The 26,585-nt window shown below is 48.4% G+C and overlaps 3 protein-coding genes and 1 pseudogene across 4 annotated transcripts; 2 read left to right on the top strand and 2 right to left on the bottom strand.

Annotated features, from left to right (window-relative positions):
- Positions 1 to 5,387: 5,387 nt before the first annotated feature.
- LOC100279752 (mitochondrial import inner membrane translocase subunit Tim17) lies at positions 5,388 to 9,497 on the top strand. Of its 2 annotated transcripts, none has more exons than XM_008653121.4 (2): positions 5,388 to 6,484; positions 8,983 to 9,473. In XM_008653121.4, the coding sequence occupies exon 1, from the start codon at positions 5,815 to 5,817 to the stop codon at positions 6,475 to 6,477; it is 663 nt and encodes a 220-aa protein (XP_008651343.1). In that variant the 5' UTR covers positions 5,388 to 5,814; the 3' UTR covers positions 6,478 to 6,484; positions 8,983 to 9,473. The 2 variants fall into 2 exon arrangements, with proteins under 2 accessions (XP_008651343.1, NP_001146182.1); NM_001152710.1 differs by having other exon boundaries at positions 5,622 to 6,484; positions 8,983 to 9,497.
- An 850-nt stretch (positions 9,498 to 10,347) lies between these two features.
- Positions 10,348 to 12,524, top strand: LOC100037800 (brittle stalk-2-like protein 7). The gene is made up of 6 exons (NM_001112501.1): positions 10,348 to 10,495; positions 10,631 to 10,710; positions 10,826 to 11,282; positions 11,372 to 11,516; positions 11,626 to 11,930; positions 12,040 to 12,524. Exons 1-6 carry the CDS (start codon positions 10,432 to 10,434, stop codon positions 12,330 to 12,332), a joined length of 1,344 nt encoding a protein of 447 aa, NP_001105971.1. The 5' UTR covers positions 10,348 to 10,431; the 3' UTR covers positions 12,333 to 12,524.
- Positions 12,525 to 12,676: 152 nt separating this feature from the next.
- LOC100037799 (brittle stalk-2-like protein 6) lies at positions 12,677 to 15,137 on the bottom strand. The gene is given in 6 exon segments (NM_001112500.1): positions 12,677 to 13,247; positions 13,344 to 13,627; positions 13,779 to 13,950; positions 14,025 to 14,487; positions 14,591 to 14,670; positions 14,861 to 15,137. Coding segments are annotated over 6 exon segments (1,383 nt in total). The 5' UTR covers positions 14,955 to 15,137; the 3' UTR covers positions 12,677 to 12,957.
- A 9,693-nt stretch (positions 15,138 to 24,830) lies between these two features.
- On the bottom strand, positions 24,831 to 24,999 carry LOC111589862 (uncharacterized; annotated as a pseudogene).
- Positions 25,000 to 26,585: the final 1,586 nt, after the last annotated feature.

Raw genomic sequence — 26,585 nt, 5'->3', positions numbered from 1 at the left:
AGCGGTGTTGGAACTGATAGTTCGATCAAAGCCAGGGGAGTCACGTCCGTTGAATTAACCATCGGGACTAAGACCCTTGCTGCTGCATTCTTCGTCACTGATGTAGAAGGAAATTACAGTTTAATCCTAGGCAGAGATTGGATTCACGCCAATCAATGTATACCTTCTACATTACATCAAATGCTGATACAATGGGTATGCGATGATAGAGAACAAGTACATGCTGATGTATTGGCCTGCATCGCTGTGGCCGATGCCCCTGTACTCTGGACTTATGAGACTGCTACATGTCTCACAGGAGTAGATTTTTCTGATTATCAATTCATCAGTATAGATAAGAAAGGTTTCATTCCTGTAATGCTAGAGCCGATGGAGAATCGGCTAAATTCAAAATAAAGTTTAAATGATGAATACACACAAAGGTCATAAGTCTCTGGTCGCGGACAGTTCGGCCTCCAAGGCCGGATGGTCTGGTCTTTCACAAAAGGGTTCGGACTTTAAGACCGAACATATATCACAGCAAAAGGACAGTATTATGGATGATCCGGTCCCCGAGACCGGAGAGTCCGCCGTCACACAAAGATCTTCTAATTCCTCTGTGGGGAACATGATAGAGGACTTCAGAGATCTTGATAAACTAGGACAGAGGTTTACATCGGCCGATCCTTTGGAGGAGATTGACATAGGAGATGGTAAAACTCCAAGGCCGACTTTTGTAAAGAAGACCCTGGAGACCGATCCTAGAGATGAGATGATCGGTCTATTGAAGGAATATTCAGATTGCTTTGCTTGGAATTATACTGAGATGCCTGGATTAAGCCGAGAGATCGTAGAGCATCGGCTGCCTATTAAATCTGGTTTCAGACCTTTCAAGCAGAGAGCTAGAACATTTCGTCCAGATCTTCTCCCACGCATCAAGGACGAAATCCACCGGCTGCTAGAAGCTGATTTTATCAGACCTTGCAGATACGCAGAGTGGGTCTCCAATATTGTGCCGATGGAGAAGAAGGAGTCAGGTAAACTTAGAGTATGCATTGATTTTCGCAATTTAAATAGAGCAACTCCTAAAGACGAATATCCCATGCCCATAGCCGACACATTAATCAATAATGCATCAGGAAATAGAATTATTAGCTTCCTTGATGGTAATGCCGGATATAATCAGATTTTCATGGCCGAAGAAGATGCGTCTAAAACGGCCTTTATATGTCCAGGCTTCATTGGTTTATTTGAGTGGGTTGTCATGACATTTGGTCTGAAAAATGCTGGTGCTACTTATCAGAGGGCTATGAATTTGATCTTCCATGAATTGTTAGGAAACACTGTGGAAGTTTACATTGATTATATTGTAGTCAAATCGGCTGAGTTTAGTTCTCATATAGCTGATTTGCGCAAGGCCTTTGATAAAATGCGTCAGTATGGTTTGAAAATGAACCCACGTAAATGTGCTTTTGGAGTGTCGGCTGGTAAGTTTTTAGGATTTGTCATACATGAACATGGTATAGAGATAGACCCTGACCGAATCAAGTCTATTCGGAATGTGGGGCCTCCGACCTGTAAAGTCGAGGTACAAAGGTTCCTCGGCAAGGTGAATTATTTACGAAGGTTTATTTCTAACCTAGCCGGGAAGATTGATGCGTTTACCCCTATTCTTCGGCTTAAGAATGATGCCGAATTCGCTTGGGGGGCAGAACAGCAAGAAGCATTTGATCTCATCAAAAAATACTTATCTTCGGCTCCCGTATTAAAAGCACCACAAGCAGGAGTGCCATTTCGATTATACATTGCAGCTGAGGATAAGGTCATTGGGGCTGTTCTGACACAAGAAACTGAGGGGAAGGAGCATGTGGTGGCATATCTAAGCCGAAGGTTGGTGGATGCTGAAACAAGGTACACTTTTATTGAAAAGTTATGCTTATGCTTGTTTTACGCATGCACCAAATGTAGATGTTATTTGCTGTCTAGTCATTGCACTGTTTTTGGTCAAGCCGGTGTGATCAAATACATGTTGCATAACCCAATTATGAGTGGTAGAATTGGTAAGTGGGCTTATGCACTAATAGAATATGACTTGGCCTATGAACCATTGAAATCTATGAAAGGCCAAGTCGTAGCGGATTTCATTGTAGAACATCGGGTTAATGATATTCATGAACTAGACATGTCATACCTCACTATTAATCCTTGGACTTTATATTTTGATGGATCGGTTTGCAATGAAGGGCAAGGAATTGACATTGTACTTGTTTCACCAAGTAATGTCTCCTTTGACTTCTCTAGCCGATTGAAAACTTATTGCACTAATAATCAAGCTGAATATGAGGCCCTCCTATTCGGTTTAGAACTTTTAAATAGTATGGGAGTAAAACATGTGATGGTATTTGGTGATTCTCAGCTGGTTGTCCAACAAGTGTTAGAAGAATATCAATGTTTTGATGGTACTCTAAATAGTTACCTTGAGAAATGTTGGAGCATAATCCATTCTTTTGACGAATTCAGTATTCGGCATATCTCTAGAGTTGAGAATCATAGAGCTAATGATTTGGCACAAGATGCATCAGGTTATCAGATAAAGAGAGGGAAGTTTCACAAAACTGAAAATCTGATAACCAGTGCAAAGCCAAATTCCCAGGTCGCGGACCGTCCGCGTGATGACGCAGGACCGTCCGGGGTTACCAGAAATGTTCTTTTCATTAATTCGGCTGACAATGAAGCCGATGCAAGTGATTGGAGGACACCTATACTTAATTATTTACGAAATCCCAATATCAGGACAGATAAGAACATTCGGCGAACAGCTTTCAAGTATGTTTTGATGAGTGATGAACTTTACCGCTGAACAGTCAATGACATCCTGCTTAAGTGCTTGGGCCCAGATGACGCTACATTAGCCATGGCCGAAGTACATGAGAGAATTTGTGGTTCTCATCAATCAGCTCCAAAGATGAAGTGGTTGTTGCGAAGGTCTGGGTTTTATTGGCCTAGTATGATAGCTGATTGTTTCAAGTACTACAAGGGTTGCCAAGTGTGTCAAAAATTCGGCGACCTACAGTTGATCCCTGCAGCCGAATTACATCCTATCATCAAGCCTTGGCCGTTCAGAGGATGGGGATTAGACTTTATTGGAGAAATTCATCCTTCATCATCAAAGGGGCATCAGTTTGTGTTAGTTGCCACTGACTACTTCACCAAATGGACTGAAGTCGTTGCTCTAAAGAACATGACACACAAGAAGGTAATTGAGTTTATAACTGAGCATATCATTCATAGATTCGGCATTCCCCAGACCTTAACTACAGATCAAGGTACTTCTTTTATGTCAAAGGAGGTACGTGAATTTGCTGAATTATACAGAATTAAGCTGCTTAATTCATCTCCATATTATGCTCAGGCCAATGGTCAGGCCGAGTCTAGCAATAGGACATTGATTAATTTGATAAAAAAGAAAATATCTGATAATCCTAAACATTAGCATAAGATTTTGTCTGAGGCTTTATGGGCTCATATAATATCTAAACATAGGGCTACTAAAGTATCTCCTTTTGAGCTTGTCTATGGGCAGGAAGCAGTGTTGCCTGTGGAAATAAATTTGAATGCTATCAGGTTCGCCAGACAAAATGATCTAACTGCTACCGATTATTATGATTCAATGATGGATAATATTGATGAGGTGACTGACAAAAGGATGATAGCTTTGGGTAGGACTGGGCATTCGGTTCTTCGGTTCGGTTCGGTTCGGTTCCTCGGTTCTTGTAGAAATTCGGTTCTTCAAAAACTAGAACCGAAATAGCAAGATAAAAAAATCAGAACCGACTAGTTCGGTTCTCGGTTCTTCGGTTCGGTTCCTCGGTTCTAACCGAACTTTAACAGCCACTCTAAAATTATGAATAACGACAACTTTTGTGAGAAATTTCAGCAACATCTCCCCACAAACAACGACAAGTGCACAATGACTATAATTTCATAGATAATACATGGATGATTAGAGGTTCAACATAAGTCGATAACACAACATCCGAAGTTACAAACACATGTAACAAATTGAATCTAATACTTTTGGGTTTTTCGGTTCTTTCGGTTTTTTCGGTTCTTTGGAGTGCAGAACCGAAAATATCTCATTTATTTCGGTTCTCAAAAAACCAGAACCGAATTTCATAACGGTTCCTTCGGTTCGGTTAGTTCGGTTCCGGTTCTCGGTTATTTCGGTTCGGTTCCTCGGTTCCGGTTCTTTTTGCCCAGGCCTGGCTTTGGGAGCAATAGAAAAGGACAAAATCATGGTAGCGAGGGCCTACAACAAGAAGGTCAAAGCAAAATCATTTCAAGTAGGGGACCTGGTATGGAAGACCATTCTGCCTCTAAGGAATAAAGACCGGAAGTTCGGGAAATGGTCACCAAGCTGGGAAGGCCCTTATAAAGTAAAACAGGTGATGTCTAACAACGCCTATTTGCTACAAACATTACAAGGCAAGGACTTGCCTAAGGCTTTGAATGGGCGTTTCCTCAAACAATACCATCCTAGTATGTGGCAGGATGCCTAAGAGAACCGATGTAATCACATCGAGTTAGTTGCTTTTGGTTTGCTCAGCTCCACCAAAAGGCAGGGGGCATATGTTGAGCACCATATTGAGCGACCGGACAGTCCGCGCCTGTGGGCCGGACGGTCCGCGCATGCGCAGAGCAGTTTAGGGTTCCGAGTTTTGTGCTATGTTTGTTGGCTAGATTTGCGGAATTAACCCGGAATCCAGTCGTGTAAAGGGTCCAGCCCCCCTCCTCTATATAAAGAGAAGTCTACAACCGATTTGTAATCAACAATCGAATCAATACAACTTCTATTCGCATTTTATTCTAGGAGTAGTTCTAGTCTAGTTTAGGTTTAGCCTCTCAATTCCCAAATTCTTCGCCTCTCTTCGACTCTACGCCGATTGGAGGAGTCTAGGTCGGCCGGCCCGAGCCTAGACAACCCCTAAGATCTCTCCCCCCCCCCGACGGGGTCCCTCCCGGGAGCGAGATCCAGGCCGCCGCCGGCGACTTCCGCCGCCCCTGCGCACGCGCGGACCGTCCGGCCGTCAGGCAGAGGACCCAAGCTCCTGCACCAGGTCGTGGACCGTCCGGCCCCAGGCCGCGGACCGTCCGCGCCTGACCAGAGAGCACCGCCGCCTCGCGTCAGGTCGCGGACCGTCCGGCTCCGTGCCGCGGACCGTCCGCGCCTGACCAGAAAGCACCGCTGCCGGTTTTTCTTGATTATTTGGCGCTCCGAAAAAGCGTCAACACTACTGGAACTAGAATGTGTGTGTATTGGGCGGAAACTCTAGATGCATGATGCCCTGACTAGCCTTTGTCCAGCCCAAGACATGAGCCTTTAACAGGCCAAAATTCATCGGGTTATTGTGGATGATCTCCGCCTCGGCCCAACGGCATGTTAAGATAGCCACCTCGCCGTCGCCGCCACAAAAATCTCCAACCGCCTGTTGCCCCTTTACGGCTCTAGTCCGTAAGCACACAAGTAAACAGTAAATGACACTAGACCCCACTTTGTGCGGGACCCAAACACAGTGAGAGAGTGTTGTCACAATAACCCCAAAAAATAGGGCAAGGAGCCCTCAGCACCCGCGGCGAGCTAAGCAATTTCTCCACGCTTTGCACCGCGCATCGCATCTCCCCCCTTCCTCGGTTCCTCCCCTTTCGCCCTACTTGCTTCCCACGCCAGGGCCCGAGCTCCGAGCTAGGGTTTCCTCTCTCGCCGCCGCCGCCGCCGCCGACGTCGACGGAGAAGAGGAGTAGGTGAAGCCGAGTTATTAGCGCCAGGGGAGGAACATGGGGACGCCGGAGACGTCGCGGGAGCCATGCCCGGACCGGATCCTGGACGACGTCGGCGGCGCGTTCGGGATGGGCGCCGTCGGCGGCTCGGCCTTCCACTTCATCAAGGGCATCTACAACTCCCCCAACGGGATGCGCATGTCCGGGGGCGCGCAGGCCGTGCGTATGAACGCGCCGCGCGTGGGGGGCAGCTTCGCCGTATGGGGCGGCCTCTTCTCAACCTTCGACTGCGCCATGGTCTACGCGCGCCAGAAGGAGGATCCCTGGAACTCCATTATCGCGGGCGCCGCCACGGGTGGGTTTCTCTCTATGCGCCAGGGCATGGGGGCGGCGGGCCGGTCCGCGCTCATGGGCGGTGTCCTTCTGGCCCTCATCGAGGGCGCCGGCCTTATGCTCAACCGCGTCCTCGCCAACCCGCCGCTTCCCGCGGAGGATCCCAACCTTACCGCGGCCATGGGCGACAACCCTTTCCCGGGCCTGCCACAGGCGCCGCCGGTCGTGGCACCTCCGGAAGTGGCGAGCTCCAGCGGCGCGGGTGGGTGGTTCGGGGGACTGATTGGCAGGAAGGACGAAGAGAAGAAATCCAGCGCGGGCAAGTCGGAGATCTTGGAGAGCTTCGACACGCCCAGCAGTCCGATACCATCGTTCGAGTACAAGTGAGGAAAAGGTGCGGTTTTTACTCAATGCATGTAGTTAATTGCTGTTCTGTTCGGGTTTAGAAAAGGTGCGACATATATATATATTCGATTATTGGGTTCCTGATTGCCCTATACCCCATTAGGGCTCGGGTTGTTGCCATGGAAGTTAGAAATTGCTTGGGTTCGGCAACTGTTCCTTTTCTTGTGCTAGGCGTTGTGATCATTTTGTTGCAAATCCATTCCGTATCCAACTAGAGATTGTTATAGCTTCTTATTGGAAGAACGTGACGTGCGGTCGCGAGTGGGCGGGCATGGGTGCGTGCGATTGCATTGTCGACCCTTTGCCTCAGTTTTGCTCCTCGGCCGACAAGGAGCAGACCTTTAGGATGTCAAGCAGCAACTACTACGGGGTCTCTTACGGATAGGGAATGCCCTTGTCCAGACCACATCCTTGCTGCTGATACAGGTTCCGCCTTTGTCATTGGTGCTGTTGGGGGTTCTTTCTTCCACTTTGTCAATGATCTCTGCAAGGATTTACTGGTAGCCCGGAGGCTATGCGCATGAATGCACCACGTATTGGTAGCAGCTTTGCTGTCGGGGAGGCCTGTACTCAATATGTGATTGTACCCTCGTGTATGTGCGTCAGGAGGATCCCTGGAACTCTATTCTTTCTGTTGCGGCCACTGGTGGCATCCTTTCTTTACATTGGGGATTTGCTCAGTCATTTGTCCATCCATGCATGGAGAAATTTTGTTTTCTCTCTTAAATGGGGCAATTATCATGAAGCAATGCTCTCAGCCTGATCCTATCTATGTCAGTTGATGATCCAACTGATCTATGCCAGTTGATGCTGAAGCAATCATACCTATGGAGACATCTCCTAGTGGTCAGTGGTTTAGGGCCTGTTTGATTGTATACTTAAGATGTCAAAAATTGTCACATTTTCTGCCACACTTGCCTAAGGTTAGGCGCTCAAATTCTGTGCAACATCTTGGCAGGCCTAAGGTAATATTGCCACACTTCTCCAAGTCATTGATAAGTGGGACCTACGCACTAGGAGAAAAATCTTGCCACAAATGTGGCTACAAACCAAACACATGCCTAACTCGGTTAAACCTGACTAACTTAGGTATATCAAATTGTGTCAAGTGAGTCAGCGAACCAAACAGTCCCTTAGTAGCTTATTCATGAAACGGAAAGTAGAAGAGTTGAGTCACCAATAGAAATAGCTGCTGCGAGACTGGTACTTCAGAGACTTATTAGGAGCCCAGCGTGGCGGTGCCATCGTTTGAGTATAAGTAGATCCATTGATGGACATGTGATTTTTCTCACCTGCCAGGGTTTATTGGCTCATTCCCCTTTTGTTACTGTTCCTTTTTAAAAGTCTGTACTTGGATTTGTACTGGATTATCGTTTTTAACTACCTAGTGCCGAAATCCAGGACAGTGCCATTTCATGATGTGAAGGGCCAATATCCATATTTCACTCCTTCGTAGTTTATTTTAATTTTCTGTGTGCTCTCTGGGATGCTGTTCTGGTGCTGGTAGCTTATTTAGTTTTCACTTCCTTGCATCCATGTTGATGTTTTAGGAACACTTCTATGTCATGACTCACATGCTGAACGAATCGGTTGATACGATCTGTGTGGAGCTTGTTAGTTCCATGAGAATCCTACTGTGTAACATCTGCAACTTCTGCTACACTGTTATTGATCACGAACAAGTTTACTAATTATGTATAAGCTACAAAGTTAGGTGAGGCATGATTTTCTGATCAATAAGTTTGCCCTATAATCATTTGTGTGGTCCTTTACTACTCCCTTTGAATTAGAATACAAATGCAAAATGAAAAGTTTGTTCTGATTTCATAAGCATATTTGTGCAATAATAGCTGGCCTGGTTTCCAAAAGATGGAAAAGTTAGTTCACCTTGCTTTGTAACTAAACAATAATTTATATAGAGGTCCATTTGTATTAAGATCAACTGAATAAGCGATGTAAGTTTGGATGAAATGTTAACGCTTTATATATAGGTCCATTTTTTACAATTGTTGAGCCAGCGTTTTGAAATATTAACACTTCATAACTTAACACATTGTAAGTTATGTTTGCTTTTTAGTAGTTTGATTGAAAAAAGTTACTTGTTAGGTTTTAATGTTTTATGAACAACAACAACAAAGCCTTGAATCCCTAACAACTTGGGGCACTCTACAGTTGAAACCCAACAGAAACCACAAGTCAGCTTGGGTAGGCTATAGTTGAAACCCAACAAAAGCCACAAGTTAAGATTCGGGCGCATAGATAACAATTTTTCATGCACATCTTCGGTTATATTCCATCCTTTCAAGTGTTCTTTTATTGTCTCTTTCCATGTCAACTTTGGCCTTTCCCGCCTCTCTTTCCATTGCTATCATGCGGGCCTTATGAATTAGGATCCTACTATGCACTAGTGCCTGGAGATGTTCGTTGGACTTGTCTGAACCATCTCAACCGGTGTTCATGTGCTAAGTTGTTCGTTCTAACTTGCAGGTTGGCTGATGCCACTGTTGCCTGCACGGCCTTGCAGATGCTGTGATGGGGTCTGGAATTGGTGATGCATGTCAGCAATACAATAACCGACAGGACAAAAGAGATGGTATGCGGCTTAAGCCTTTTCCGAAACGTGGCAGCTTGGCTACTTCTCGAGATGACGTAGTATTTGTAGAAGCAACAGCAGTAGTATACTGCCCAATATTATAGCATTCGTGTTGTGCAATGTAATGCACGTGAGAACGCTTGTGTGGTTGTGCCTCTGGCTGGCCTCTAAACGGACGTCTTTTTTGTGGTCTTATTAGTCGAGTCGTTCAACTGCGCCAAGTCTTGCTGCAGTTTTTTTGTTTTGTTGCCACTGTGTCTGAGCCTCGGGTGGCCTGGTGTACCTTCGAGGCTGCTGTTAAGCAGGGTCTTGTCAGTCAGGGCAGGGACCTTTGTTGCCGCAATTAGTACGGTACGTAAACTGCCCATCTCGGTGGGTAAGCTAATCGACCAAGGACTAGTGCTGTGGTAACGGATCCTGATTCAAATGTTTATTTATAATTTGTTAGGACTCTAAATAATTTTTAGTTTGAAAATAATTAGAATTAGAGATTGATCTTTAAATTTTATAGTGTAAAATTTAAAGCTCGTCCTCATCCCTAGACCCCCAAAAGTTTGTAGTTCAGCTGAGAGCAAACCGCGCTTCAGTCCTAGTGTCGCTGCAAGGCGAACAAGAAGAAACCGAACAGTCAAACTCTTGGTAAATCGTCGTACTTGACGGAAACATGAGCTTCACATTGCCGACGTATATATAGCCGAATACAATACCACCGATCACGAGAAGTCGCGCGGCGACAGCGGCCGGGCACCGGACTCGGGCAAACAAAGAAGGCACAGGTGTTTGGGCGTCGCCATCGGCAGACCTGAACGCGGCCGTTGCGACGGCCATCGCTCCGTGCCCTTTTCCTTTTTCCCTCCTGCTCCCACTACAACTGAACTCCTCCTCGGGGGCACGGGACACGAGCGCAGTATGTATCGTGTATGGTCACCAACCCAACCACGTTGCTTCGGCAGGGAGAAACTACGGCGCAAGCAACCCCAACTGGTACGAGCGAGGCAGCCACCGGTAGACACACTGGAGAGGCACGCCCGCGCCCGGGGTTTGGTCGATGAGTTACCGAGAAGGAACCCAACCCAACCAACGGTGGCAGGACAGGAGGCAGAGGTTGGTGGCGCCTTACCATCGCGGCCGGCGCCGCCGTTGGCTATCAAGCAAGCAAGCAAGCGTGCTGCTGCTCTGCGGAAGCGGAACCGGCCCGTGCCCTTTCTTTGCGTTAAAGGCCCGTGCGTGTCCGCGCCGCTACTCGACCGCCCAGTGCATGCACGCCCGATACTGCTAGCCAAGGCCAAGCCAGTGCAGGCGCGGTGGTGTGTGTTGTTCTCGTCGCGCACTCGCCGGCAGCGATGGAGCCCCGCCGCTCCGTGCTGCTCCTGGCCCTCGCCGTCGCCGCCGCGCTCTCCGTCGCAGGTCGGTCGGTTCCTACTTCCTGGGCGTCATCCTGTCTCCAATGGTTCAGTTCGTGTGCGTGCGTGCGTGCGTGCTGTCCGTTGATGAATGAATCTAACGAGCTCAAGGCGTCTGCCGGTTGTTCGTTCTACGCAGTGGCTTACGACCCGTTGGACCCGAACGGGAACATTACCATCAAGTGGGACATCATGTCGTGGACGCCCGACGGCTATGTCGTGAGTGCTCCCACCGCGAGCCTGCCCCCTAGCTCTTCTTCTCTATTCCTGCTGCCCATGCTTGCTCCTATGTGCCATCGTCATCATGCTAAAACCAGACGTATATGCAATGCAGGCGGTGGTGACCATCAACAACTTCCAGACGTACCGGCAGATCACGGCGCCGGGGTGGACGGTGGGGTGGACGTGGGCGAAGCGGGAGGTGATCTGGTCCATGGTGGGCGCGCAGGCCACGGAGCAGGGCGACTGCTCCCGCTTCAAGGCCAACATCCCGCACTGCTGCAAGCGCACCCCGGCCGTCGTCGACCTGCTCCCCGGCGTGCCCTACAACCAGCAGATCGCCAACTGCTGCCGCGGCGGCGTCGTCAGCGCCTACGGCCAGGACCCGGCCACCGCCGTCGCCGCGTTCCAGGTCAGCGTCGGCCAGGCCGGCACCACCAACCGCACCGTCAAGGTGCCCAAGAACTTCACGCTGCTGGGGCCGGGGCCAGGATACACCTGCGGCCCCGGCAAGGTCGTCCCCTCCACCGTCTTCCTCACGCCCGACCGCCGACGCAAGACACAAGCCCTCAGTGCGTTCGAGTTCGCGTTCTACTATAGTCCTATATGGTTTTCACTATCTATCTTCAACTCCAGCCTGTGACGATATGCTTGCATGCAGTGACGTGGAACGTGACGTGCACCTACTCGCAGCACCTGGCGTCCAAGTACCCCTCCTGCTGCGTCTCCTTCTCCTCCTTCTACAACGACACCATCGTGCCCTGCGCCAAGTGCGCCTGCGGCTGCGAGCACAAGACCTGCGTCCAGTACGTTGATGATCTCGGCCACCGCCATCTCCGGCCCTGCACAAGCAGCCTCCTGACCTCGCCCGCCGTCGGTCCTAGTTCTAACGACGTGCGTGTGTATGGGCTGCAGGGGCGACTCGAAGCGGCTGGCGGTGACGGGGAAGCACGCGCACACGGCGGCGGCGGTGCGCGGGCAGCACCGGGACAAGGAGGCGCCGCTGCTGCAGTGCACGACGCACATGTGCCCCGTGCGCGTGCACTGGCACGTCAAGCTCAACTACAAGGAGTACTGGCGCGCCAAGATCGCCATCACCAACTTCAACTACCACATGAACTACACGCAGTGGACGCTCGTCGCGCAGCACCCCAACCTCGACAACATCACCGAGGTCTTCAGCTTCGGCTACAAGCCCGTCGTCTCCTATGGATCCATCAGTAACTCTCTTTCTCTTTCTCTTCTCTCTCTCCGTGATCGATCGTATCACGCGACTCTTCAACGCGACCACGCCTGATGATGTTGGTTCTCTTCGTGTCGTGCGTGCAGATGACACGGCCATGTTCTACGGGCTCAAGTACTTCAACGACCACCTGATGCAGGCGGGGCCGTACGGGAACGTGCAGTCGGAGGTGCTCATGCGCAAGGACGCCAGCACCTTCACCTTCAGGCAGGGCTGGGCCTTCCCGCGCAAGGTCTACTTCAACGGCGACGAGTGCCAGATGCCGCCGCCGGACGCCTACCCCTACTTGCCCAACTCCGCGCCGCCGACAGCCGCGGCGTCGCTGGGCGGCGCAGCGGCAGCGGCCGTCGTGGTGCTCTTGGGCATGATCGTGGCATGAGAAAACACGGGACATCGATCGACCTAGTGCTAGGACCGGCACAGGGGAATGGAAAAAAGACGTTGCTTTCTTCTGTAGATAGAGAGACCAGAGACCTCGGTTTGGGTTTCAGGAATGGTTTGGAACTTTGGATGTTTTTCTTTCAGTGTAGATGGACAAGCCATGATTTTGCAAGGAAAATTAACATGTGCATCTCTCGTCAGATAAAATTGTGCAACCCCTTCTAGTGACGAGGGCGGTTATGAATCACTGAAATGCCATTAAGGCCGGAAACTGTTGGTATGCGTACTCAAACTGTTGATATGCATCCACAACCTTCTTGTTTGTGAAACTGCCGATGGTATTTGAGCACGAAACTTTCCATGATGCGGAGAGAGAAACAGATTATTTCTACTGTCACTTGCCAGTCAGTCTTTGCAGAAATTTACAAGTATTGGGAATGTACATGCTTGGTAGTACGTGAATGCACATCTGAACCTGTTCCTGAATCAAGATTCAAGACACCAAATAAAACTTCGCAACAGATCGACTAATGATCAGCAGCAAGCAACAACGCTGAATCAGGTCAGAACTTGTCATGGGACATTGTGTGCCTTGCCTTGCCTTCCCTACGCATATGGGCCCATCACGAAAGGACTGCGAATGCTGTCCAAGCAGCCGCAACGAGCGGGAGGAGAAGCGAAGGCGACAGCCGCGGCGAGGCGGCGTTGGGCAGCCACGGGTAGGCGTCCGGCGGCGGCATCACGCAGTTGTCTCCGTTGAAGTAGACTCGCCTGGGGAAGGCCCATCCTTTGTGGAAGGTGAACGTGGACGGCTCCTTCCGGAACAGAAGCTCGGACTGCACGTTCCCGTCTGGCCCGGCCGTCATGAGCAGATCGTTGTAGTACTTGATGCCCCATAGCATCGCCGTGTCGTCTGCACGCGCGCGGAAAAAAAAAGAGAAAGAAAAGATTGAATTTCTTCAGTGGGGGCGAACGAGGTCCAGGACCAGGTGGTGGTGCTCGATCTCACTGATCACTCCGTAGGGGTTGAGAGGTCTGTAGTTGAAGCTGAAAATGGTGGTGAGGTTGTCGAAGTTGGGGTGCTGCGCGACCAGGTTCCACTGCGAGTAGTTCATCCGGTAGTTGAAGTTGGTGACCGTGATCTTCACCCTCCAGTACTCCTTGTAGCTGACCTTGACGTGCCAGTGCACCCTTACCGGGCACATGTGTGAGGTGCACTGGACTAGCGGCGCCAAGCTGTTCTTGCTAGGATCGTTGACGACGGAAGCCAGATAGGGCGACCTTCTACTACCCCTGTCCAAGGACAGGCAGGCGGACAACACGCATCGAGTCCAGCAGTATTCACATAACTGAACATGATGAAAATGGTGTGCGTGCGTGCGTGCGTGTGTGTGTTTGTGTCGATCGAAGCTGAGTTCGATCTGTGGATGCAAATTAAACTTACTCTACGCAGCTTCCTGGCGCGGCGGTGCTACTGCTGTTGTTGTTCTGGCAGCCGCAGGAGCATGCTGGGCAGCTAACAATGGTGTCGTTGTAGAACGACGAGAGCGAGACACAGCAGGTTGGAGATCTCTGGGCAAGGAACTGGGAGTACGTGCACGTCACGTTCCAGGTCACTGCGCGAAGAAATTAAACAAGTCGATCGTCAATGCATGAATTTGGTAGGCTTGAGGTTAATCATCTTACGTACTGTGCGCTTGAGTTGATCTCCTGCCATCCTGAGACATGAACTTGGTAGGCTTGACAAGCTTGGCGGCTCCGCAGGTGTACCCGGGACCAGGCGCCAGCAGGGTGAAGTTCCTGGGCACCTTGACGGTCCTGTTGGTGGACCCAGCCTGCCCAACGCTGACCTGGAACGAGGCGACGGCGTCGCTAGGGTCCTGCGCCCACGAGGCGAGCACTCCTCCCCTGCAGCAGTTGGCGGTCTGCGTGTTGTAGGGAGTCCCGGGCAGCAGGTCCACCACCTCCGGGTCCCTCCTGCAGCAGTGGGGGAGGACGCTGGCCTTGAACCTGGAGCAGTCGCCCTGCTCGGTGGCCTGGCCGCCGGTCATCGCCCAGATCACCTCCTTCTTCGCCCACACCCAGCCTAGCCTCCACCCCGGCGGCGCCTGGATGTGGCGGTACTGCTGGTAGTTGTATAGCGAAACGACGGCCTGGGCACGGGCATGGGAGGGGAGGGGAACGAAGAAGCAGGGCGTTTCGATCAGAAGGTGTCCGTCGTCAGATAGTGGCGAATTAATTAACCCGTTCACTCACCACATAGCCATCCGCAGTCCACTGTATCACGTCCCACTTGATTGTTATGTTCCCGTTCGGATCGAGCGGATCGTATGCACCTGCAGGCAAAAAAAAAAAAGTTTCATGCAGCAGCATTCATGGTAATGGTATGGTACGAAAGGAAGCTTTGTTTTATGTGTGATTGAGATTATACGAGGGAGATATATCTGAACATCACAAGAATCATCCGACGAGGACAGGAGATGGCAGGGTTTGGAGGCGGAGGTGCGCGCGGCGCACTGGTCTGACCTGACGGACGCGTTAGAGAGGAGGAGAAGGCGACGGCGAGCAGCGCGACGGAGGCGGCGACGAAGCGCGCGGGCAGGAGCGGCGGCGGCGCCATGCGTGGATCGGCGGCGCGGCAGGAACCCAGCTAGCTCGTGAGGTTTCTGGCGGGCCCTGTACCACTCGATCTCGTGTCTGTCTGCTGTACGTAAGTGCGCGGAGGAACTACGGAGTGCGACCGGAGCAGGGAAGGAGGGAGTGGGCGGGTCAGAGAGAGAAGCAACTTTCCCCTCTCTCTTCTCGCCTAGTTTATGCGATGGCGATGGCGGTGTGAGGTTTCTGGCGGGCGCGCCGTGTCTGACTGACCGGGGATGCAGACTTACGCATGCAGGAAGAGACAGGGCGGTCTTTCGGCCGGGTGTGTCGCGTGTGGGATGCGATGGGATCGGATCATGCGGAGCTTTGCTATACTAGGGGTAGGGGAGTGCCAAGTGACAGCTGCGTCATCGGTTTCAACTGAACTGCGGGCCTTTGGATGGAGATGGTGGATGTAGATAGTTGGATTGCTTCCTTCCGGGTTAAGGTTTTACTCTTTTTTTTTTTTGATCGACTAGCTCACAGGAGCCATCCCTGTCTGACTGTCATGTTGGTAGGTTCTCACAGACTAGCCCACAGTGCTCCGCTAGCTCACTCCAATCTCTTTATATTAATTAGAGCAAGTTTAATAACAGAGACGACTGCAAGTATCGTTGTACGTAGCTTGCTATTTAGCCTATTTATATATCAGTTAGCTCTTCAGTATTAATACATAACTCTACTTATCTCTCTCACAAACCTTTTTGATTTTTTTGTCTAAGTCGAACGCAAGTTTACCGTCTGATTCTCTTCTCTCTCCTCCTCTATTTCGTACACCTCAACATTTTATAATCTTGTATGGCCTCTTGTTATACTTGTTCTTATTACATACTAGATGACAAAAATCGCTTTTCGTGCCGGCCTCTCGAGCCCGATACGTACGCGTAATCTTTCTGTCCCTGGTGACGGCAAGGCAACAGCTAAGACCTAGTATCCAGCAAGCAGCGGCCGCGGACAACCGCAGTCGTCCCGCGTCGCGGAGCTAAAAGAGTAGTAGACGAGACGAGCACGGCAAGCTTTGCAGCCGGTGGCGGGGCTGGATGGTGTGACCCTGACCCGGGGGCGCAACAAGGCAGGCGGCGCGCAGAGCAACACGTCCGGTGTGCCAGTCAGTCAGTGCAAACCCGCCAACCAACCAACAAACCGGTGGCGCGGGGTCGGTCAACCGGCGGACGGGCGGCCGCACTGTGATATCCGTCGAGCGAGCCCCGGCAGCTGGAACAGTATGAGAGATTGCACGCACTATTCTATTCTAGTATTCTATTTCTACGCGGCGACGGCGAGGCCACATGACCAGACCAGGCCACACGGAAAGAACTCTTTCCATTGGCTGCGCACCCATGTTTGATTCCACTGGTCACGTCACAGCTAGCGTCTGCTTGCTACCGTGACCAACGAAACCAGTCGGTCAGTCATCTTGTCTGCGGTCCATTTCCACGGCCAGCGTTGGTCTGCTGCTGCTATGCTACCGCCGCCTGAGGTCCGCTTGTGTCGAGCGCCCGCGACCCGCGTGTCGCTTGGGCGACAAGTGGGCCATTGCGCGCGCTGACCCCGGTGTGGAAATTGGAAGGAAATGAGGTTCGGCCCAAGGGATCGCGGCCCGGGGCGAGTGGCGACTGATATCCGAATCTAGTAGTATTTACAGTACAGCCGACGATGTAAACGAGGTCTCTTAAACTATAATCTAACTGCATACTACATTTAACACTTCAATCTCCGCACCACCATCTCACATAGGTTTATTAAAAAAACCTAACAAACCTCATCTATATCTACAGTTGAATCATGATCTAACAGTCTAGAAGCCTCGCTTGCACAGTAGTCTGGCTTTTCAGCTCTGGCTTTCTGAGTAAGGATGACAATGGGTACCCGAAACCCGATGGGTAAAAACCCTATTAGGGCACGGGTATGGCGGATTTTGATACTCATGGGTATTTTATTGGGTCGTTTGTTATGCCCATCGGGTATGGTGGGCGTGGGTATGTTCTCTGTTGTCCCATACCCGCTACCCGATGGGGAACCTGCTAATATATGACACGTAGGTCTGGATTTATATGTCTCAACAATTAGATTTGAAGGCATGATTTTGTCCACAGTTTTGTAGAATCAATGCTATGTTTTGTGTGATTTGAAGGCATGATGTTGCCATTTAATGTTTAATATTATTGAACCTGTGATAAAATTATGTTGGGTTCGATACATTTGTTATGCTGGTACTTATTTTTGCGATTCAAATGATCATGTCTATCGTAATGTTAATGAGTATGGATACCCAATGGGTACCTGCTACCCATGGTGGGTATGTGTATGACGTAATTTTGTACCTATGATGGGTATAGTGGGTATGGGTATAGGTCAATTTTTTCCTAGTGAGTATGGGTATGACTTCGTGTGCCCACTGGGTACCTTACCCACTGCCATCCCTATTTCTGAGGCTGTGGAAGCTGCGGTAGATCAAGTTCGGCGGTTTAAAAGGCGATGATATTCTATTGTTCCGGCCAGCTAGTGACGTCTAGGAAGGCCGGGCCCATTGGGTGGCCCGGTATCGAGCACGATAAAGCCCGGTGCATGCACAAGCACGGTCCATATCAGTTCATGCTCGTGTTGATCCGGTACAGTGTGCGCATCATGCATGGAACTAGAACGTCAAACTCAATATGATAAGCCAACACAAGCATGAACTCACCTTTTCACATGTGTTTGCTCCAACTTCTTCCCAACATTATGGATCAAGAGTCAGCCTAAGTTAGTGATGTCTACGGTGTAGTTCTTTGCGAGCGTCGCTATTGTAGATTATGTTGGATGCACAAATCCACTTGTTGCTGCTACGAGAGTGAGATGCATTTTTTTTGGGATCTGCTAAATCCTCACAAAGTTACAGGAATCATATTAGGTATGGCCTGATGCCAATACATGCTTCCTCTGATTGCAACATTCAAGACATTCCAGAGTCTATGACGCTATATGGAACGTATGTTCTCATTTCAATCTATCAACTTTTTCTTTGTTTTTTTAGAAGATGACATATCTGATGCACATAAAATATTGGTGCACATGGTGCACATATTAAATTATCACCACTTATTTTAGATCTAACGTCAATAATTGATCATTCAATTTACAAATAACACCTTCCACCACTACACACCACCACGTTGGAGGGTGTACTTAGCAAAATATACCAAACAACTAGAGACGTTAGATCTGGTGATGATTTAATATGTGCATCATGTTGGATTAATGTGGGCTTGGCCCAAATTAATATTCAATAATAGTCAATGCTAATGGCCCACTTTAATGCTATGGTGTACTAATTATTTAGTACCATATTGGAAGTTCAAAGGACAAATCAATCAACTTAAATAGGTGGACCATTGGTGCATCTATTGAGAAGTTGAGAAAAGGATGAAGGACTGCCACACGCGCGCGCGCGCCGCCGCCGCCGCCGGCCGGGCCGTGGCTCGTGGTAGATCGGACCTTGGTCCGAATATTCCTTTCAAACGCCGTCATGATAACCGTCCGTTTCCTATCTTATGGCTAGTAACGGACGCTCTAATGCGCGACCGTTTCTGTCGTGGCTCGTGGTAGATCGGACCTTGGTCCGAATATTCTTTTCAAACGGTTGCGCATTTTGCCTGGAGTGATGACCGTCATGATAACCGTCCGTTTCCTATCTTATGGCTAGTAACGGACGTCAGTTACTGTCGTCAGTTTCCAGCTCTAATGCGCGACCGTTTCTGTCCGTTGTCCTTCTCCCTTCTTCTGACCGCCTATAAGAATGGAGAGGGAGGGCTCTTCCAGAGATGTGGATTATCTCAGGCGAATTGCAAACAACACATTCCCGTCCCATCTTCTGCGAGCACAGAGAGAGTGGGAGAGCAGGCCTCCGAAATCACCGACCGCAGAGATACACTTGCACGGGTGTGCGGGCGATCAGATTTTTGGGGAGCGTCTTCGCGACTGCTCGCGTGATCGTCCACAGCTTGCTGTTCGTCGCCTTCCCAAGTTGACGCGTGCTGCTGTTCTTCTTCCCGGCGACCGTTCGAGGGACTGCACTGCGTACATCTTCCTGCACCGACTTCGTTCGGCTACATCGAACAAACACACGAGATGTCTCGTGTGAATGGAGCCACTGGTGCCTTAAGCATCGGTCCCTCCGCTGGGTACACTCTGTTCTTCGTATTTGTGCATGTTTCATTGCTGTTTACTGCTTATGCGAGTAGTTATACACACATACACATACATGTCATCACATATATCGCACTGATTTTCTGGATTAAATTAAAACTAAAAATGCCTAACTTTCTAACAATCCAAAAATCTGATATTAGGCATTTTTCTGTTAGTGGTTTTGCTGCTGCGTTAAAACCAAGTGAACCTTTTGATGGGACGTTTTACAAGAGATGGCGTAGTAAGATGATACTGTGGTTGACCGCAATGAACTGCTATCACGCCGCACAGGGGAAACCCGAACAGTTCACTCCTGAAGAGGAGAAAATGTTCGACGTTGCCGATAACCTGTTTCGAGGCGCCGTGATTGGCGCTCTTGCCAACAAGTATGTTGATTCTTATCTAACGTGCACATCTGCAAAAGAGTTATGGGATGCATTAGATGAGAAGTTTGGTGTTTCTGATGCTGGTAGCGAGCTGTACATCATGGAGCAGCTATTTGACTATAAGATGGTGGAAAACCGTCCTGTAGTTGAACAGGCTCATGAAATACAGGCACTGGCTAAAGAACTCGAACAATTCCCATGTGTCTTGCCTGACAAGTTCGTGGCCGGCGGTATTATCGCTAAACTGCCACCTTCTTGGACGGACTTTGCTACCACTCTAAAACATAAGAGACAAGAGTTTAGCGTGGCTGAGCTTATTGGTTCTCTTGATGTTGAGGAGAGGGCGAGAGCAAAAGACACTCGTGGAAAAGGAGTTGAGACTTCTAGTGCCAATATGGTACAAAAGAAGAACTCCAATGCATCACATAATAATAAAAAGAAGAACAAGCAACAGAATGCCACGAAGCCCAAGCAGGCAGCCTCGTTCAAAAAGAAGAACAAAGGAGCTGGTTGCTTTGTTTGCGGGAGTACTGATCATTGGGCAAGCGCTTGTCCAGACAGCAAATTTAAGCAAGAGAAAAAACCAGCTCAAGAGAAGAAAACAGTAAACATGGTTGTTAGCGAGACTGCAGAAGGAACATCGGGGTATGGTAATCTTTTACCTACTGTTCTTTCAGTGTGTCAATCCCCTGAGTGGTGGGCTGATACCGGTGCTAATATTCATGTGTGTGCTGATATTTCTTTATTTTCTTCTTATCAGTGCAAAGGGACTGGAGCCTTGCTGATGGGGAACGGATCACATGCGCGTGTTCTTGGTGTTGGTACAGTCATTCTGAAGTTTACTTCGGGAAAGACGGTGCTATTGAAGAACGTGCAGCATGTCCCCTCCATCAAAAAGAATCTAGTTAGTGGCTCTCAATTGTGTCGAGATGGCTACAAAATTGTCTTTGAGTCTAATAAATGTATACTGTCTAAGTATGGAACGTTTGTTGGAAAAGGCTATGACAGCGGAGGCTTGTTCCGCTTATCTTTGCATGATGCGTGTAATAAGTCTGTGAACAATGTTGTTTCGAATGAGTCGTATATTTGGCATTCACGACTTTGTCATATCAATTTTGGTTGTGTTTCGCGGTTAGCAGATTTAAATTTAATCCCGAAATTTGATTTAGTCAAAGGTTCTAAGTGCCAGGTGTGCGTGCAATCTAAGCAACCTCGCAAGCCTCACAAGGCTGCGGAGGCGAGGAATTTGGCACCACTAGACTTAATACATTCCGATTTATGTGAGATGAACGGAATATTGACTAAAGGAGGCAAGCGATATTTTATTACTTTTATCGATGACTCTACTAGATTTTGTTATGTGTATCTCTTAAAATCAAAAGATGAAGCTTTGCATTATTTTAAGACCTACAAAGCTGAAGTTGAAAATCAACTCGAGAGGAAAATTAAACGGTTAAGGTCTGATCGTGGTGGAGAATATTTTTCGGGTGATTTTTCTGATTTTTGTGTGGAACATGGTATTATTCATGAGAGGACACCGCCATACTCACCACAATCCAATGGGGTTGCTGAAAGAAAGAACCGTACTCTAACTGATTTGGTTAACGCCATGTTAGAGACTTCAAGGCTATCTAAGGAATGGTGGGGTGAGGCGATCTTGACGGCGTGTCATGTCCTGAATAAAGTTCCCACAAAGAACAAAGAAATCACACCATTCGAGGAATGGGAAAAGAAGAAATTAAATATCTCCTATTTGCGCACCTGGGGTTGTTTGGCTAAAGTAAATGTGCCAATTAACAAGAAGCGCAAATTAGGACCGAAAACTGTTGATTGTGTTTTCCTTGGGTATGCTTTCCACAGCATTGGATATAGGTTTTTAATTATAAACTCTGGAGTACCGGACATGTTGGTTGGTACAATTATGGAGTCCAGAGATGCTACGTTTTTTGAGGACGAATTTCCCATGAAAGCTACACATGATACGTCTAATGATGAACCAACGATACCCCATGAGCATTTTATTCCGGTAGAACACACTGAGGAATCCCATATACATAATCATGTGGAAAATGACAATGTATCAACTCGAAAGAGTAAGAGACCAAGGATTGCAAAGTCCTTTGGTGATGATTACATTGTATATCTTGTGGATGACACACCAAGTACCATTGAAGAGGCATATTCCTCTCCTGATGCTGACTTTTGGAAGGAAGCAATAAGGAGTGAGATGGATTCTATTATGTCTAATGCAACTTGGGAGGTAGTTGAGCGTCCTTATGGGTGTAAGCCCATTGGAAGCAAATGGGTGTTCAAGAAAAAACTTAGGCCTGATGGTACTATTGAAAGGTACAAGGCGAGGCTTGTAATTAAAGGCTATTCACAGAAGGAAGGTGAGGATTTCTTTGATACTTATTCACCTGTGGCTCGATTGACCACAATTCGTGTGCTACTTTCTTTGGCTGCCTCTCATGGTCTACTCGTCCATCAAATGGATGTTAAGACAGCATTCCTAAATGGAGAGCTAGATGAGGAAATTTACATGGAGCAGCCAGCTGGGTTTGTAGCAAATGGTCAAGAAGGCATGGTGTGTAAATTATTGAAATCTTTATATGGCCTAAAACAAGCACCTAAGCAATGGCATGAAAAGTTCGATAAAACTTTGACATCTGCCGGTTTTGTTGTGAACGAAGCAGACAAGTGTGTATACTATCGGTATGGTGGGGGCGAGGGAGTAATTTTATGCCTATATGTTGATGACATTCTAATCTTGGGGACGAGTCTTGATGTGATTAAAGAGACAAAGGACTTTCTATCTAATAATTTTGAAATGAAAGATTTGGGAGAAGCTGATGTTATTCTTAACATTAAGCTACTGAGAGAAGGCATTGGTGGGATCACACTTGTGCAATCCCATTATGTGGAAAAGGTTTTGAGTCGCTTTGGTTTTAGCGAATGTGAACCTGCTCCAACGCCTTATGATCCTAGTAAGCTATTAAAGAAAAATCGAAGGATAGCTAGGGATCAATTGAGATATTCCCAAATAATTGGTTCACTCATGTATTTAGCTAGCGCTACGAGGCCTGACATCTCATTTGCTGTGAGCAAACTTAGTCGATTTGTTTCAAATCCGGGAGATGATCACTGGCGTGCTCTTGAGAGAGTTTTGCGCTATCTAAAGGGTACTATGAGTTTAGGCATCCATTATACCGGGTACCCAACAGTGCTGGAGGGTTATTGTGATGCAAACTGGATATCTGATGCTGATGAGATATATGCCACAAGTGGATATGTGTTTTCACTTGGAGGTGGTGCTGTTTCATGGAAGTCTTGCAAGCAGACCATCTTAACGAGGTCGACTATGGAAGCAGAACTCACAGCATTAGATACCGCTTCAGTTGAGGCTGAGTGGCTTCGTGAACTCCTTATGGATTTACCGGTGGTTGAAAAACCTGTGCCGGCTATTTCCATGAACTGTGATAATCAGACTGTGATAATTAAGATAAACAGTTCTAAGGATAATATGAAGTCGACAAGGCACATAAAGAGGCGTTTGAAATCTGTCAGGAAATTGAGAAACTCCGGAGTAATAGCGTTGGATTATGTCCATACGTCTAAAAATCTGGCAGATCAATTTACTAAGGGGCTATCACGTAGTGTGATAGATAGTGCATCAAGTGAGATGGGCATGAGACCCACCTAAAGTTTATCATAGTGGTAACCTGTTCTATGTGATCGGAGATCCCGTGAATTAGAATGGTGAAACAAGCTAGTGGTAGACTGAGAGGAAAGACCCTTAATAAGGCTCATTTCAGATGCATATCTTTCCTTACTGTAAGGTAGGTTGGTGTTTACACCTTAATATGTTCCAAGTGGCTTTGTGAAGCAAAGATGTTGTCCTACAGAACATCTTTAGAGGAACATACCTATATGGGTTAACTGCTAGTCACAGTTTATGAGATCTGGGTGGTTTCTAGATACCCATGAAAGGCTATGGAGTTTGACTTATATGCTCCAACCAGAGGGGATGCGTTCAGCAATCTAGTACTGGTAAAGAGTTTAGATGAAACTCATTCCACGCAAAACTGCCAATTCAAGGCCTAGTCCATTGTGCAGTTGTGGTCAAGTGTAGTCTAAGTTCTAGGTGGATGTTCAACTTAACAGTCTCCATCGAAACACCAGTATATCAAACGTTTGAGATGATGAGAGCCTTTTTGTGTGACTTAGCATTTGGTGGGGATTGTTGGATTAATGTGGGCTTGGCCCAAATTAATATTCAATAATAGTCAATGCTAATGGCCCACTTTAATGCTATGGTGTACTAATTATTTAGTACCATATTGGAAGTTCAAAGGACAAATCAATCAACTTAAATAGGTGGACCATTGGTGCATCTATTGAGAAGTTGAGAAAAGGATGAAGGACTGCCACACGCGCGCGCGCGCGCGCCGCCGCCGGCCGGGCCGGGCCGTGGCCGTGGCCGTGGCCGTGGCTCGTGGCTCGTGGTAGATCGGACCTTGGTCCGAATATTCCTTTCATCGGACCTTGGTCCGAATATTCCTTTCAAACGGTTGCGCATTTTGCCTGGAGTGATGACCGTCATGATAACCGTCCGTTTCCTATCTTATGGCTAGTAACGGACGTCAGTTACTGTCGTCAGTTTCCAGCTCTAATGCGCGACCGTTTCTGTCCGTTGTCCTTCTCCCTTCTTCTGACCGCCTATAAGAATGGAGAGGGAGGGCTCTTCCAGAGATGTGGATTATCTCAGGCGAATTGCAAACAACACATTCCCGTCCCATCTTCTGCGAGCACAGAGAGAGTGGGAGAGCAGGCCTCCGAAATCACCGACCGCAGAGATACACTTGCACGGGTGTGCGGGCGATCAGATTTTTGGGGAGCGTCTTCGCGACTGCTCGCGTGATCGTCCACAGCTTGCTGTTCGTCGCCTTCCCAAGTTGACGCGTGCTGCTGTTCTTCTTCCCGGCGACCGTTCGAGGGACTGCACTGCGTACATCTTCCTGCACCGACTTCGTATGGCTACATCGAACAAACACACGAGATGTCTCGTGTGAATGGAGCCACTGGTGCCTTGAGCATCGGTCCCTCCGCTGGGTACACTCTGTTCTTCGTATTTGTGCATGTTTCATTGCTGTTTACTGCTTATGCGAGTAGTTATACACACATACACATACATGTCATCACATATATCGCACTGATTTTCTGGATTAAATTAAAACTAAAAATGCCTAACTTTCTAACACATCATGTGCACCAATCTTCCATATGCACCAGATATGTTCTCTTTTTAGAAATATACTAGATGAGTGCCCATGTGTTGCGACGGCACACAAACATATTTAATATCCATAAAATAAAAAATAAATTTAATATCAGAGTGAACATATGGTTCACATATCAGATATTAAACTGATAAGCACAAATATTACACCTTAGCTAAAAGGCTGAGAAATGTATGAGACCCGAGGTGGTGGTATGTGGGAGCGTTGCACTATGTGTAGCTTTCTATCGTGTTAGACAGAAATAGGACAACATCCTCAGTGTTACAATAGCACTACATTGCTCGGCAGTAGCAAATAGGGTAGCCTGAATAGCTGACTCAAAGATTTCCTTGTAGAGCCTTTGAGAGCAATCGTACATATTGAAAAGCTCTTTTGCAGTCAGTACAGAGGAAGGTACCAACAATCCCTACTACTCTATAAGTCCTTATTGTTGGCGTCCACATGTGCGTCATGTTCTGCCTCTTGATGTCCGCCTGACCACACGTCTCGCTCCTGCGCGCCCCCGCTCGTGATGCCCGTCCCGCCTCCCCGCTGTGGCAGCCGCCTTCGCGTCCACCACGAAATCCCCGCCCTTCCCATGGAACCTGAAAGGGAAATAGGCTTACACCTTTTCCTAATTGATTTTGGTGGTTGAATTGCCCAACACAAATAATTGGACTAACTAGTTTGCTCTAGATTATAAGTTTTATAGGTGCCAAAGGTTCACAATTGACCAATAGAATGACCAAGAAAGGGTTCAAACAAAGAGAGCAAAAGACAACCGAAGCGTGCCCTGGTCTGGCGCACCGGACAGTGTCCGGTGTGCTAGGGAACTCAGCTCCAAACTCGTCACCTTCGGGAAAATCATAGGGCGCTCCGCTATAATTCACCGGACTGTCCGGTGTGCCAGCGGAGCAACGGCTACTTCAGCGCCAACGGTCGACTACAACCGCATTCAATGCGCTACAGTGCGCGCCAGAGTCAGAGCAGCGTCAGAAGGCGCACCAGACAGTCTACAGTACTTGTCCGGTGCACCACCGGACAGCCAGAAGACCCCACCTGTCAGAGCTCCAACGGTCGAACCCTAACGGCCGGGTGACGTGGCTGGCGCACCGGACTGTCCGGTGCGCCATGCGACAGCAGCCTCCATCAAACGACTAGTTTGGTGGTTGGGGCTATAAATACCCCAACCACCCCACCATTCATTGCATCCAAGTCTTACACCTTCCAACACATTACAAGAGATATAGCATTCAATTCTAGACACAACCAAAGAGATCAAATCCCCTCCCAAGTCCGGAATCACTCCAAACCAAATAGTGACTAGAGAGAGCGACACTTGTGTTCATTTGAGCTCTTGCGCTTGGATTGCTTCTTTTCTTTCTCATTCTTCTTGTGATCAACTCAATTGTAACCAGGGCAATAGACACCAATTGTGTGGTGGTCCTTGCGGGGACTTAGTGTCCCGTGTGATTGAGAAGAGAAGCTCACTCGGTCTAAGTGACCGTTTGAGAGAGGGAAAGGGTTGAAAGAGACCCGATCTTCGTGACCACCTCAACGGGGAGTAGGTTTGCAAGAACCGAACCTCGGTAAAACAAATCCTTGTGTCTCACTCCTTATTTGCTTGCGATTTGTTTTTTACCCTCTCTCTCGGACTCGATTATATTTCTAACGCTAACCCCGGCTTGTAGTTGTGCTTAAACTTTGTAAATTTCAGATTCGCCCTATTCACCCCCCTCTAGGCGACTTTCAATTGGTATTAGAGCCCAGTGCTTCATTAGA

Source organism: Zea mays, chromosome 7 (genome assembly GCF_902167145.1).
Source record: "Zea mays cultivar B73 chromosome 7, Zm-B73-REFERENCE-NAM-5.0, whole genome shotgun sequence".
In the NCBI taxonomy this organism is placed as follows: domain Eukaryota; kingdom Viridiplantae; phylum Streptophyta; class Magnoliopsida; order Poales; family Poaceae; genus Zea; species Zea mays.
The sequence above is the reverse complement of the archived record's forward strand: the minus strand, read 5'-3'. Positions and strand labels throughout refer to the sequence as shown.

Bases quoted from the DNA above. Each gene is read 5' to 3' on its own strand.
- LOC100279752 (NM_001152710.1), top strand. From the start codon at position 5,844: ATGCCCGGACCGGATCCTGGACGACGTCGGCGGCGCGTTCGGGATGGG. The intron at 6,485-8,982 runs GTGCGGTTTTTA...TCTAACTTGCAG, and splicing joins CGAGTACAAGTGAGGAAAAG to GTTGGCTGATGCCACTGTTG.
- LOC100037800 (NM_001112501.1), top strand. From the start codon at position 10,432: ATGGAGCCCCGCCGCTCCGTGCTGCTCCTGGCCCTCGCCGTCGCCGCC. The intron at 10,496-10,630 runs GTCGGTCGGTTC...CGTTCTACGCAG, and splicing joins CGCCGCGCTCTCCGTCGCAG to TGGCTTACGACCCGTTGGAC. The intron at 11,517-11,625 runs GTACGTTGATGA...TATGGGCTGCAG, and splicing joins GAGCACAAGACCTGCGTCCA to GGGCGACTCGAAGCGGCTGG.